The sequence below is a fragment of the Mobula birostris genome, chromosome 9 (genome assembly GCF_030028105.1).
Source record: "Mobula birostris isolate sMobBir1 chromosome 9, sMobBir1.hap1, whole genome shotgun sequence".
In the NCBI taxonomy this organism is placed as follows: Eukaryota; Metazoa; Chordata; class Chondrichthyes; order Myliobatiformes; family Myliobatidae; genus Mobula; species Mobula birostris.
In genome coordinates this window covers 32057402-32070601 of record NC_092378.1, presented here as the reverse complement: position 1 = coordinate 32070601, position 13200 = coordinate 32057402, and the positions used below count along the sequence as shown (strand labels likewise).

The 13200-nt window shown below is 39.6% G+C and overlaps 1 protein-coding gene across 2 annotated transcripts in view; it reads left to right on the top strand.

Moving 5' to 3' along the window:
- cacna1c (calcium channel, voltage-dependent, L type, alpha 1C subunit) overlaps window positions 1-13200 on the top strand; it is a 687918-nt gene that overhangs the window by 474041 nt on the left and 200677 nt on the right. For both annotated transcript variants that reach the window (XM_072267751.1, XM_072267750.1), the window contains exons 22-24: window positions 9073-9179; window positions 11729-11816; window positions 12729-12836. In XM_072267751.1, coding sequence (XP_072123852.1) covers window positions 9073-9179; window positions 11729-11816; window positions 12729-12836 — 303 coding nt within the window. The remainder of the gene's footprint in view (window positions 1-9072; window positions 9180-11728; window positions 11817-12728; window positions 12837-13200) is intronic.

Sequence of the window (13200 nt, the reverse complement as noted above, 5' to 3'; positions counted from 1 at the left end):
AGCCTTATATCCATGGTGGGAAAGTTATTGAAAAGACCTCTGAGAGACAAGATTTATTTGCATTTGGAAGGGCAAGGACTGATTAGGGATAACCAGCAATGCTCTGTTCACAATAAATCATGCCTCTTGAACTTGGAGATTTTTGAAGAGCAGGACAGTAGATGTTATCCAATGTATTTTAGTTAAAGTTTATAGATGACACAAAGCTTGGTGATATTGTAGGTAGTGTAGAAGGTTGTTGTAGGCTACAACGGGACGCAGATTGAATGCAGAGCTGGGCTGAGAATTAGCAGATGGAGCTCAAACTAAAAATGTGTGAAGTGGTACACTTTGGAAGGTCGAAATTGAAGGCAGGGTACAAGGTTAATGGCAGAATTCTTAACAGTGTGGAGGCACAGAGGGATCTTGTACCCAAAGTTGCTGCAGAATTTAACAGGGTAGTTAAGAAGGCATATGATGTGTTATCCTTTATTAGTCTAGAGCCACAAGGTACTATTGCAGCTCTGTACAATTCTGTTTAGATTGTACTTGGTGGTCCACATTATAGGAAGGATGTGGAAGCTTCTGAGAGGGGGCAGAGGAGATTTAGCCGGATGCTGCCTCAATTAGAGAGGATATCTTAGGTAGGAAGGCTGAGCAAGCTAGGGCTTTCCTCTTTGGAGTGAAGGGGGATGAGAGGCAACTTTATAGGAATTAATGAACTGATTAGAGACAGATTGAGTGGAGAGCCAGCATCTTTTTTCCTAGAGTAGCAATAGCTAATACACAAGGGCATAATTTGAAGGTGATTAGAGGAAAGTATGGTGGGGGGAGCAATGTCAGAGTCAGGTTTTTTTTTCCAGAAACTGGTAAGGGTGTGGAACAGAGGGCATGGAACACCATGCCAAGGGTGGTGATAAAGTAAGATACATCAGGAGCCCGAAGATAGAAAACAGATGAAAAAATATGGAGGGCTATGTGGGAGGGAAGGGTTAGATTAATCTTGGAGTAGGTTAAAAGGTCGCACAACATCGTGGGCCAAAGGACCTGTACCGTGTGTACTGTGCTATGTTTAACAAAGTCCTGCATAATATGCTGGTCCAGAAGATACCTGACTGGCAGGAGCATGATGTGTGGCTTCAGAGCTGTGCGTCAGACATGGCTGTAAGCAGCACTGGGGCCCCACATGACTGCTCCCTTCCTGTTTACCCTGAATACCTCGGACTTTAGTCATGTCATATGCAGAAATTCTCTGATGACTCAGCAATCATTGGGTGTATAAAGGGAGGACGGGATGATGAATACAGGACACTGGTGGAGGACTTTGTCAAATGGTGCAAGCTGAATCATCTGCAGATCAACATTAGTGAGACAAAGGAGATGGTGATGGGCTTTAGGAAGACTAAGCCTGCACTGCTCCCTGTGACTATTGATGGTGAGGACGTGAATGTGATGAGGACCTGCAAGTACCTGGGTTGCACGTGGATGACAGACTTGAATGGAGCACCAACACAGAGGCTGTATGCAAGAAAGGCCAGAGTCACCTCTACTTCCTGGGGAGACTGAGGTCCTTTGGATTATGCAGGCCTGTCCTTCCAATGTTCTACCAGTCTGTTGTTGCCAGTACAATCTTTTATTCGGTGGTGTGCTGGGGCAATGGCATCAACAATGGTGATGCCAGCAGTCTTAATAAACTGATTAGAAAGGCTGGCTCTGTTTAGGAGTCAAACAGGACACCCTGGGGGCTGTGGTCAATCAAAGGACCCTATGGAAAATCCAGGCAATTCTGGACAATGTTTCTCACCCTCTGCACGCTGAACAGAGGAGCACTTTTAGTAATAGACTTAGGCAACTGCTCCAAGAGGTCATTCTTACTCTTGCCCATTAGGCTCTATGATGTGTCAACCTATAGCCGGGGAAGTGATGACATGACCCCCTCCTGTTAGACTGTTTGTGGTAGCTTGTTTTTTTTTTAATTCTTTCTACTTCTCTTTTGATATTTATGTCTGTGCATTTGTAATGCTACTGTGACACTGAAATTTCCTTTGAGATCAATAAGTTATCTCTCTATTCATTAGAACACATGAGATCCAGGGTGAGGTAGCTAATTGTATATAAGATTGGCATAGTGGTAAGAAGCAGGGTGGTAGTAAATGGTTGTTTTCAGGTGGGAGGTTAATGACCAATGGTACACCAAGGAAACTGGTGGTGGATCCTCCTTTGATGTACATATTACTGATTTCCATGACAATCTAAGTTGCATGATGAGTAAGTTTGCAGTGTTATACTAAAATTGGGTGGTGGAGTAAAGAAAGTTGTCCAAGGTTACAACAGAACATGGATCGATGAGGAAAGTGGGCAAGGGAATGGCAAGTGGAAATTAGCTCGAGATGACTGAGAAGTGCTACATTTTGGTTGGCAAAATCAAGGCAGGAGATACATAGTGAGTAGCACATCCCTTGGGAATGTCAGTGCCTGGAGAGACTTTAGGGTGCAAATACATAGTTCACCAAAAGTAGCAACACAGATGGGCAGAGTGATGAAGAAGGCATCAGAAATGCTTACCTTTATCAGCCAAGGCAATGACTGCAAGAGTTATGCTGCCAATTTACAGTCGTACATAGCATTGCTTAGGCCGCACCTGGAGTATTGTATGCAGTTCTGGTTACCAGGAAAGATAGGATTAATCTAGAAAAAGTGCAGAAAAGGTTCACAAGGATATTCAATCACAAACAAGAGAAAATCTGCGGATGCTGGAAATCCAAGCAACACACATAAAATGCTGGAGGAACTCAGTAGGCCAGGCAGCATCTATGGAAAAGAGTAAACAGTTGATGTTTTGGGTCAGGTCCCTGATGAAGGGTCTCAGCCTGAAACATCAACTGTTTACTTTTTTTCCATCGACATTGCCTGGCCTGCTGAGTTCCTCCAGCATTTTGTGTGCGTCACAAGGATATATACTGGAAAGGAGGGTTCGAGACATAAGAAGAGATTGTAATAGGCTGAGAGTGGGGAGGTTTAAAGGGGATTAAAGAGTAAATTTTTCACATAGAGAGCGGTTGTATTTGGAATGATATGCCAGAGGAAGTGATGGAGGTAGGAATAGTGACAATATTTAATGGGCATCCAGACAGGTTCTTGAATGAGCAGTGCTCAATGGAATATGGAATTAATACCCTCAAGTGGGATTATGTACCCAGGCATGATGGTCAGCATTGATGCAATGGGTTGAAGGGCCTGTTTCTATATTTCTCTGTTACTCTAAGTGGATGCTCAAACGATTTCGTAAACTTACGGTGAATCAGGGTGTGAGAGTAACAGAAAATATTTATTTAATTTGATTCTATCTCCCAACCATCCCTTCAAAAGAACGTGCCCATATCCTGTTGGTGCCGACTCATTATGTAGTTTTCCTTTTGCAATAATTGGATATGCCTGATAAAACTTTTTAAAAATGAAGTAGATGTAAGAGACAAAGCATACAGTACTGTGGAAAAGTCTTAGGCATATAATTACATATATAGCTCAGGTGCCTAAGATTTTCCACAGTACTAGGGTAATTTTATGTACCGCTGCCACAACAAAAACAAATTCCATGATGTATGTCAGCAATAATAAACCTGATTCTGATGTGGGTCTCTGTTGGGGACTGAGAGTGGGAAGGGGGCAAGAAGAGGGGAATCGTGGTTGGGAAAGGGGGAAGGGAGAGGGGAGGGAGCGAGAAGCACCAAAGACATTCTGTAATGAGCAATAAACCAACTGTTTGGAATCAAATGACCTTGCCTGGTGTCTCAAGGCTGGGTGTGTTCGCACCCGCACCACCTCCCGCCCATGGCTGTCCTTCTCTCCCACCTGTCCCACACCCCTCCTGCAGTGCTCCACCCTGTCCATTCCCAGCATCAATCTTGCTCTCTACTCCACATTGACGAATACGATACTGAACAAAAGTCTTAGGCACCCTAGACCTTTGCATAGTTCTGTGTGTGTGTGTGTGTGTGTGTGTGTGTTTATGTATATATGTTACTATGTGTCTTGTGTACTGGCTTATTTTGTAAGTTCATCATTTTCCAAGAACTCAACTAATAAAATCTTGTTTTACTCAATCATAATATATTATATAATAATAAAATAGTATCAAATTAAGATCCTTCCTATGAGGATTATATTATGAAAATAATTTTGGAGGTTGTCTTTAACACTTGGTGGTGTTATGTTGGTTTTCAAGATAAGCCATAAGTTGAATCAAAGGGAAATACAAGTCAAACTTGACCAATAATCTTATACATCCTAGACGACTGGGACAGATTTTATCAGGCAACAGGATGAAGGCATATAGTGTCCAGCGTATTGTATAACTTGAATTCTGATTTCATAAATCAAGGACTGAGCAGCAGGAGTCTTCCACATGCCTAAGAAGTTCACAACTGTACATTGTAAAGTGATGGGTTCGAAATTCCTTCAACTTGAATGTTTAGGAATGAGCGACTCTGTTCCATGAATTGCTGAATTTATCTATTTGGCTTTGCTGATAATGGACATGTGGTATATGTAAGCAAACCAAAGCTAAAAAAGGAAAATTATTTGAATTTGACTTAGTTTGGGGTGTACTTGCTGGTGAATTGAACACAGATGGCTGCTAAATTCCCGTTCAGATACTGCATTTTTTTAGACTATATATTGGAATTCATAAAGAATAACAAAAGTATTCTTTTAACTTTTTAATGAAGTAAATAGTAAGTAATTTTAAGTGAAGTACCTGACTGGCAAACAATCACTAAATCTTGTTTTACCCCTTTGTCTCAATTAAGTTCTGCAACTATTAAGATCAGCATTTTTTTTTCCATTGGGGGAAAATTAAATTTAGTTGATCTGCCACCACCTTATATGGCCAACTAAGCATTGACAACTGACATAGCAGCACTAATACTTTCTGGATTTATATTCCTAGTGGTTAAGTGCAATATTGTGTCAGCTATTTTCATCATTTTTTGCACTTACAAAGCCAAATTTAATAATAAATGTGATTGTACCCCTGAACTGTTAGATTCATTTCCAATTTCTGATGCTTTGTCATTAAAATCTTTTGGAAGAAGTGTAGTTCTACTCATTTGTTTCAAATTTAACTATGTGGCATGTGAATGAGATTAGTATAAGACCATAAGATATAGGAACAGAATTAGGCCATTTGGCCCATCGAGTCTGGTCCGCCATTTTATCATGGCTGATCCAATTTTCCTCTCAGCCCCAATCTCCTGCCTTCTCCCGGTATCCCTTCATGCCTTGACCAATCAAGAATCTATCAACTTCTGCCTTAAATGTACATAAGGACTTGGCCTCCACAGCCGTCTGTGGTGAAGATGTTCACAGATTCACTACTCTCTGGCTAAAGAAATTTCTCTTCATCTCCATTCTAAAAGGACGCCCCTCTATTCTGAGGCTGTGCCCTCCAGTCTTAGACTCTCCACCGTAGGAAACATCCTCTCCAGATCCACTCTATCAAAGCCTTTCACCATCTGATAGGTTTCAAGGAGGTCACTCGTCATTCTTCTGAAATCTAGTAAAACAGCCCCAGAGCCATCAAACACTCTTCATGTGACAAGCCATTCAATCCTGGAATCATTTTTGTGAACCTCCTTTGAATCCTCTCCAGCTTCAGCACATCCTTTCTAAGACAAGGGGCCCAAACTGCTCACAATACTCCAAGTGTGGCCTCACCCATGCTTTATAGGGTCTCAACATTACATCCTTGCTTTTATATTCTAGTCCTCTAGAAATGAATGCTAACATTGCATTTGCCTTCTTCACCACAGACTCAATCTGCAAATTAACCTCGAGGAAAGCCTGCACAAGGACTTCCAAGTCCCTTTGCACCTCAGATGTTTGTATTTTCTCTCCATTTATTTCTTCTACCAAAGTGCATGACCATACACTTCCCAACACTGTATTCCATCTGCCATTTCTTTGCCCATTCTCCTCATCTGTCTAAGTCCTTCTGTAGCCTCTCTACTTCCTCAAAGCCATCTGCCCTGCCACCTATCTTCATGTGGTCTGCAAACTTTTGCAACAAAGCCATCCGTTCCATCATCCAAATGATTGACATATCATGTAAAAAGAAGACAGACCCCTGTGGAACACCACTAGTCACTGGCAGCCAGTCAGAAAAGACTCCCTTTAGTCTCCCTCTTGGCCTCCTGCCAATCAGCCACTGCTTTCTCCATGCAAGAATCTTTCTTGTAATACCATGGGCTTGTAGCTTGTTAATCAGCCTCATGTGTGGCACCTTTTCAAAGGTCTTCTGAAAATCCAAGTACACAATATCAACTGATTCTCTTTTGTCTATGAAGCACAGTACTTCTTCAAAGAGTTCCAACAGATTTGTCAGGCAAGATTTATCCTGGAGGACACCATGGTGACTAAGGCCTATTTTATCATGTGCTTCCAAGTACCCTGAGATCTCATCCTTAATAACCAATTCCAACATTTTCCCAGCCACTGAGGTCAGAGACTAACTGGCCTATAGTTTCCTTTCTTCTGCCTCACTCCCTTCTTGAAGAGTGGGGTGACATTTGTAATTTTCCAGTATTCCAGAATCATACCAGAACCTAGTGATTCTTGAAAGATCATTGCTAATGTCTCCACGATCTCTTCAGCGACCTCTTTCAGAACTCTGGGGTGTACACCATCTGGTCCTGGTGACTTATCTACCTTCAGACTTTTCAGTTTCCCAAGAACCTTCTCTCTAGTTAGAGTAACCTCACACATTTCATGACTCCTGACACCTGGAACTTCCACCATACTGCTAGTGTCTTCCACAGTGAAGACTGATGCAAAATACTTATTCAGATTGTCCTCTATTTCATTGCCCCCATTACTACCTCTCCAGCATCATTTTCCAGTAATTCAATATCCACCTCACTACTCCTTTACACTTTATACATCTGGAGACACATTTCATATTCTCTTTAATAATATTGGCTAGCTTACTTTTATATTCCATCCTTACCTTCTTAATGACTTTTTAGTTGCCTTCTGTTGGTTTTTAAAAGCTTCCCAATCCTCTAACTTCCCACTAATTTTTTCTCTATTATATTTCCTCTCATTGGCTTTTATGTTGGTTTTGACTTCTCTTGTTAGCCACAGTTGTGTCACCTTTCTTTTAGAATACTTCCTTCTCTTTGGGATGTATATATCCTGTGCCTTCCAATTTGCTTCCAGAAATTCCAGCCATCATCCCTGCCAGCGGTCTTTTCCAATCAATTCTGGCCAACTCCTCTCTCATGCCTCTGTAATTCCCTTTACTCCACTGTAAATAATGTGACATCTGACTTTATCTTCTCCTTCTCAAATTTTGGGGTGAATTTGATCATATTATGACTACTTGTATTGTTGGGGAAAAATGTGTTTAAAAAATTAATGTGACCAAAAGTACATTATCCCTCAAGACTTGATAACCTGCATCCCAAAGTTTTGAAAGATTTGGCTATGGCAATGGTAGGTACTGATTGTTGTCTGTAATTGGATATGACTGAGTCAAAATGGATTTATAAAAAGGATAATCATGTTTGAATAACATGTTGGAGATTAACAAGATTGTTGCTAACAGAGTAGTGGATATGGTGCATTGACCTTTGACATGAAGTTATGGAATAAAATTGCGTTGCCTTGGATTGTCAGGTAACATACTGGCATGGTTTAAGGATTGGTTAATGGACAGAGAAACAAAGGGAGAATAAATGGCTCGTCTTGGGGTTTAGAGGCTCTATTCAATTGGGCACCAAAAGCTGTATGCATAATGCAGAGAGACCTCTGGAGGATAAAGGCAGATTGTGAATAATTGAGGATATGGCAAAATGAATAAAAATGTTGCAAGATCTAAGTTCTGTAAGGCAGTACACAACTACAAAAAGTTGTTAGGAAGGAAAATTATGTAGACTAGAGTTGGCCTATTTCAGTCATATGTGATCGCAAATATTATGTACAGACCATTTCTCTACATAAGGAAGAATATACTTTAGCAGAAGGAACGTGGCAAAATTTTGTTTGAGAAGACATTAAACAGTCAGAGTCAACAATCTCTAGTGTTAGAAAATGAGGACTGATCTCATTAAAACATACAACATGCTTGCAGGTCTTGTTAGATAGATTCGAGAACGATGTTTCCCCTGGCTGGGATGGCTAAAATCAGATGTCACAGTCTCAAAATAAGGGGTTGGCCATTCAGATCTGAATTTTTGGAGTTTTCTTTTTATCGAAGAAAGCTGTGTGAAGGCTTAGTTGCTGAACATATTCAAGACAGCATCTGATTGATTTTTGGATTTTGAGGAAATTGAGAGATATGGGATTTCTGTAGACAAGCAACACCAAGATAAAAAAAAACATCCATAATCTCATTGAAAGTGGAGCAGGTACAGGAGGCAAATATGCTACTCCTGGTTCTATTTTGCATGTCCTAAGAGGGTTTCAGATACAACTATTGGGGTTAAAATTGAAGTTCGTTGTTCAATTGGACATTTTTGAGGGCAAAACCAATATGCTGATCTAGTATTTTTAAAAAGGAAGAGAGTAATGCAATGCGAAGTTGTAATACAAACATACATCAAGCAGTATCAAATGAAGTTGAGGAATAATAGTAACTAAAAATCTGAAACAAAAATGGGACTAACCAATGGAGGGGACTGACTACAAGGGTATAAATATCATTGGACTAGATATGCCCAGGCATCTTCCCTGATGAAGGTGGCAGAGTTTGTCATTGAAACATCGGTTATAATTAATACCTGTACCCAGGTGGAAGCCCGAAAAGGGTTTATTCATCACATACACTGGGAAAGCACTAGACTTTTTTTTAAAAGGGATATTTGTATGAGAAATTATTTTGTTGATGATTTCTTCTTTAAACATCATCTATTGCTTCTGCATCACATTAATCAGTTGTAAAATTAATATGCATCAACTTCAGGCAATGATGGTTTATCTTTAATTCATAATCTTTTGAATATATATAAGCATGAAAGTGTGTTCTTACAATATTTAAAGACACTGTGTCTAGCACTTGATTATCTTTGTGATAACATCTTTGACCCATTTACACAGATGACCGCCTATGGGGCTTTCATTCACAAGGGTTCCTTCTGCAGAAATTACTTCAACATACTTGACCTGGTGGTGGTTAGCGTCTCTCTCATTTCTTTTGGAATGCAGTAAGTTATGTATACTTTGCTCTGAAATATTAACCTGCTAGGCCAAAGTAATGGTTTGAGAAGTGTGAACTCATGTAAATCAGTGAATATCAAATGCTACTCCTCATAGTATTGTGTAAATAAGTTGAACTGTGTTTCAAAACATTTCTGTACCAGGACTTCTTGAATTCAGTACTGACCACCCATAGAGATATGTTGACTTAAAATTCAAAATCAAATACTTTTAAGCAACATCACATCAAAATGGTTTCACATACAATATTAATGCCTGTCTACTTGAAGTAATCTTTTTGCCAACAACCAAAACGAATAAAGCATAGCTGCTTTGTATGAAAAAGAAATTCCAGGAAATTTTAGAGCAATTTTACTAACACAGTGCTTAGCAGAAGAGAGCATTCAATAGTCAAAATTGTCCAAAGAGCTGTTTTGGACTTCCAGCTGCTCTTCTGAATTGACAAGAAAGATTCCCGAGAAGAACTGGCACGGTTAATATGCAGAATTGCTCTTTGATAATATCTCAAGGGTCAAGAATTGTATTTTAGCCAGAGGCCTCCACAAGGTAGTTTAACAGTTACTCACAAAGCCAACCTGACAGGAAGAGGATCAGGTTATTTCAGTGTAGTTCTTGGAACAGCATAATTGCATGGATCTTTCAAATCCCCTCCTACTGGCCTAGCAGTGACAGGACGCTGCATTGAATTTGGCGCATTACATGAGAGTTCATGGTATTAGGGAGGGCCATTGTTATACAGCCTAGAAGCAGGCCCTTTGGCCCAACCCATATACGCTGGCCAAGTTGTCGGTCCAGTCGAGTTCTATTCATCTTCATTTGTCCCATATCGCCACATACGCTGAAAGCTTGTTCCACCTACCCACCATCCTCTGTGCAGAACAAGTTTTCCCTTGGATGCCATTTAAATCTTTTTCCCTCTCTCTTTACATCCATGCCCTCTAGTTTCAGATCTCCCTTTCCCTGGGCAAAAAGGACAGTGACTACCCACCTTATTGATGCTACTCATGATTTTATACACCTCTGTTAGGCAAACCCTCAACCTCCTTTGCTCCAGGGAATGAAGTCCCTGCCTATTCTGCTTTTCCTTAAAACTCAAGCCCTTCATTCTTGATATTATCTGTGTAAATCTTTAATACAACCTTGGGAGACTAATGCGTTCCTCTTTATACCTGTGTGACCGGATCTGCACACGATATTCCAAGTGTAGTCTCACCAGTGACTTGTACAGTTGTAACATGGGGTCCCAGCATCTGGACTCAGTGCCCTGATAGCTGATGACACACACGCCAGACACCTTCGTCACTACCTCGTCTACCTATGTCATCACTTTTGTGGATCCACGTCCCTGTAACCTTAGGACTTTCTGTTCCACAGCACTGTCCAATGCCCTACCATTTACTGTGCAAGTCTTGCCCTGGTTTAACATGCAAACCCCCCCCCCCCGGACTTTTAAGAGCTAAATTCATTGGTCCACTTCCCCAGGCGAACTAGATCATGTTGTAATCTTAGACAATCTTCTTCATTGTCCACTGCACTACCAATTTTGTGCATTAACAGGGACTGAAGATTTGTTATTACATAGAAAACAAAGCAGAAATAACGAGGTCCTTTCTTGCTGGAAGGATTTAAGAAGAGGAGTATCCCATGAATCATTTCTTTGTCCTTGGTTATCTCTATTTATGTTAATGACCTAAAGGAGGAAACAGAACGTAAGGTTGCTGATGACACTAAAATAGTTAGGAGGCCATGTTGCAATGAAGGTATTTGGATTCTGCAGAAAAGGCAGAGAGTGAGCAAAAAAAAGCTTGGGAAATGGAGTTTAATGTGGAGAAGTGTGAGGTCATGCACTTAATTAAGAAGACTCTGAAGGCAGACTATTACTATTATAAAAATGTAGAAGTACTGGAAATAGGTGAAGTACAAAGGGATTCAGGTATTCTTGGGCATGAATCACACAAGGTTAACAGGCAGATGCGTCAAGTGGTTAGGAAGACAAAAAGCCTATTGGCCTTTGTTGTAAGGTGATCCGAATTTAGAAACAGGAAAGTATTGTTACAGTTGCACAGCATGTTGGTGTGATTGCCTCCATAGTGCTGTCCCCTTATTTGAGAAAGGATATACTAGCATTGGAGACTTTCGAAATGAGATTCTCTAGGCCATTTCCTAGGAAGAGAGAGATGTTCTAGCACAAGCAGCTAAAGAAGTTGGATCTATATTCTTTGGAATTTAGAAGAATGTAGGGAATTTATTGAAACATATAAAATCCCAAGGATGCATGACAAGACAGATGTTGGGATGCATACTGCAGAGACAGGTGTGAGGCAGTTAAGGTCCACAAATTAAAACTTGAAGTTAAGACAATTTATTGTTTTTATCCCCAGCCTGTTTCCAGTTTACAATTAGCAATCACATTTTGTAAATATGCAGTTTTTTGAGATTTTATTTGATACCAGCAAAGTTTTCATATGTTTGAAGATACTATTGAATAATTATTGAATGTGTTCCACCATAATGCACATAACTTCTGTGTTTGCAGCTCCAGTGCAATAGCAGTGGTGAAGATTCTTCGAGTGCTACGAGTATTGCGACCTTTGAGAGCCATTAACAGAGCAAAGGGATTGAAGGTAATAGATCTTCACGTCACAATATCAATCATTTCTATTAGTAATTTGGCTTTAATACAGTAGAGTATAAAGGCATTTTAAAGAAGTTTGATCAATGACTAACACCAATGAAATTGTGGCGGGGGGGTTGGGGATGTTCAGTGGAATTATTTAATAAACAAGATGGATACTGAAATTAAGGCTTTGCTTAACAGCAATCATTGTAGATGGGCAAGTAGGAAGATAATTAGGTGAATGGGTCAGTGTCAATTAGGACATAGAGACCAGTTTTAAGTTACCTTAAATATAGAACATGAAAGTACAGGCAGAGGTGCTTTGCAGAATTGGCACAAGTTTTGCAAGTATAGATGCAGAAGCCTGAGAAAAGAGATTAATCTTATTGATGAACAAACATCAGTTATTGCTAAAAGAGTCAAAGCATATTTTACACTACCATAAATTCAATGAGATTATAATCTGAGCTGCAAATGATCACTTTTCAATAGTGTCTTATTGTTTGCATCCTAAATCTGCATGGAATCTGATAAAAATAAATTGGTATTTTTGGGGAAATGAAAATGAGATGCCAAGTCACTATTATATAATCAACACACATAGAAGTTGCAGATTTCCTCGTGTTTGCACTATTATATAATGTTGTCTTTAAGCAATACAAACAAATATTTGTTTCAAAGCATTTGAAAACTGATTGTTTTCCTGCTCCAAATGGTAAAAAGTTTATGGAGTCATCTTCATCAAAATTATAATACAAGGGAAAAGAAAGATTATTTTTTTATTCATAAAGGTTTCTTCCCACCTGCTGAATTCATTCCAACCTCTCTTAAAAGTGCCTTTTTGGCTTTATTTACAATTTGGAATAATATATATTTATGTTGCATAAATCATAAAGCTGTCATTTTATCACCCTTTCAGCACGTTGTTCAGTGTGTGTTCGTGGCCTTAAGGACTATCGGTAATATCGTAATAGTGACCACATTATTACAGTTCATGTTTGCATGTATTGGAGTACAGCTTTTCAAGGTAAGACTGAATTAGCATTTATTTTGCAAATTAATTAATTGTTTTTATCTACTTACTGATTTGTTTCTTTACCCTCCCTACATGGTAAGAGGATAATTTGCTACCTACATCTTAAATTCTGACTAAATCCATGCGAGTATAATATTTCCAGTTTCAGCTCAGTATTTGTCATGAGATAACTATGATGTAACCACAAAATTAACATAAGATATTCTGTCCTAGTTCATTAAATGCGCCTGTGCAGATCTGACATTTCCATTTTGGAGTAGCACTTTTAATATTCATTTGGGTGACGCATGGTGAGTCTAAATACATATTTGCAGAGGTTTACCTTCTAAAGATTAAATAAGTTACTGTTGGGTAA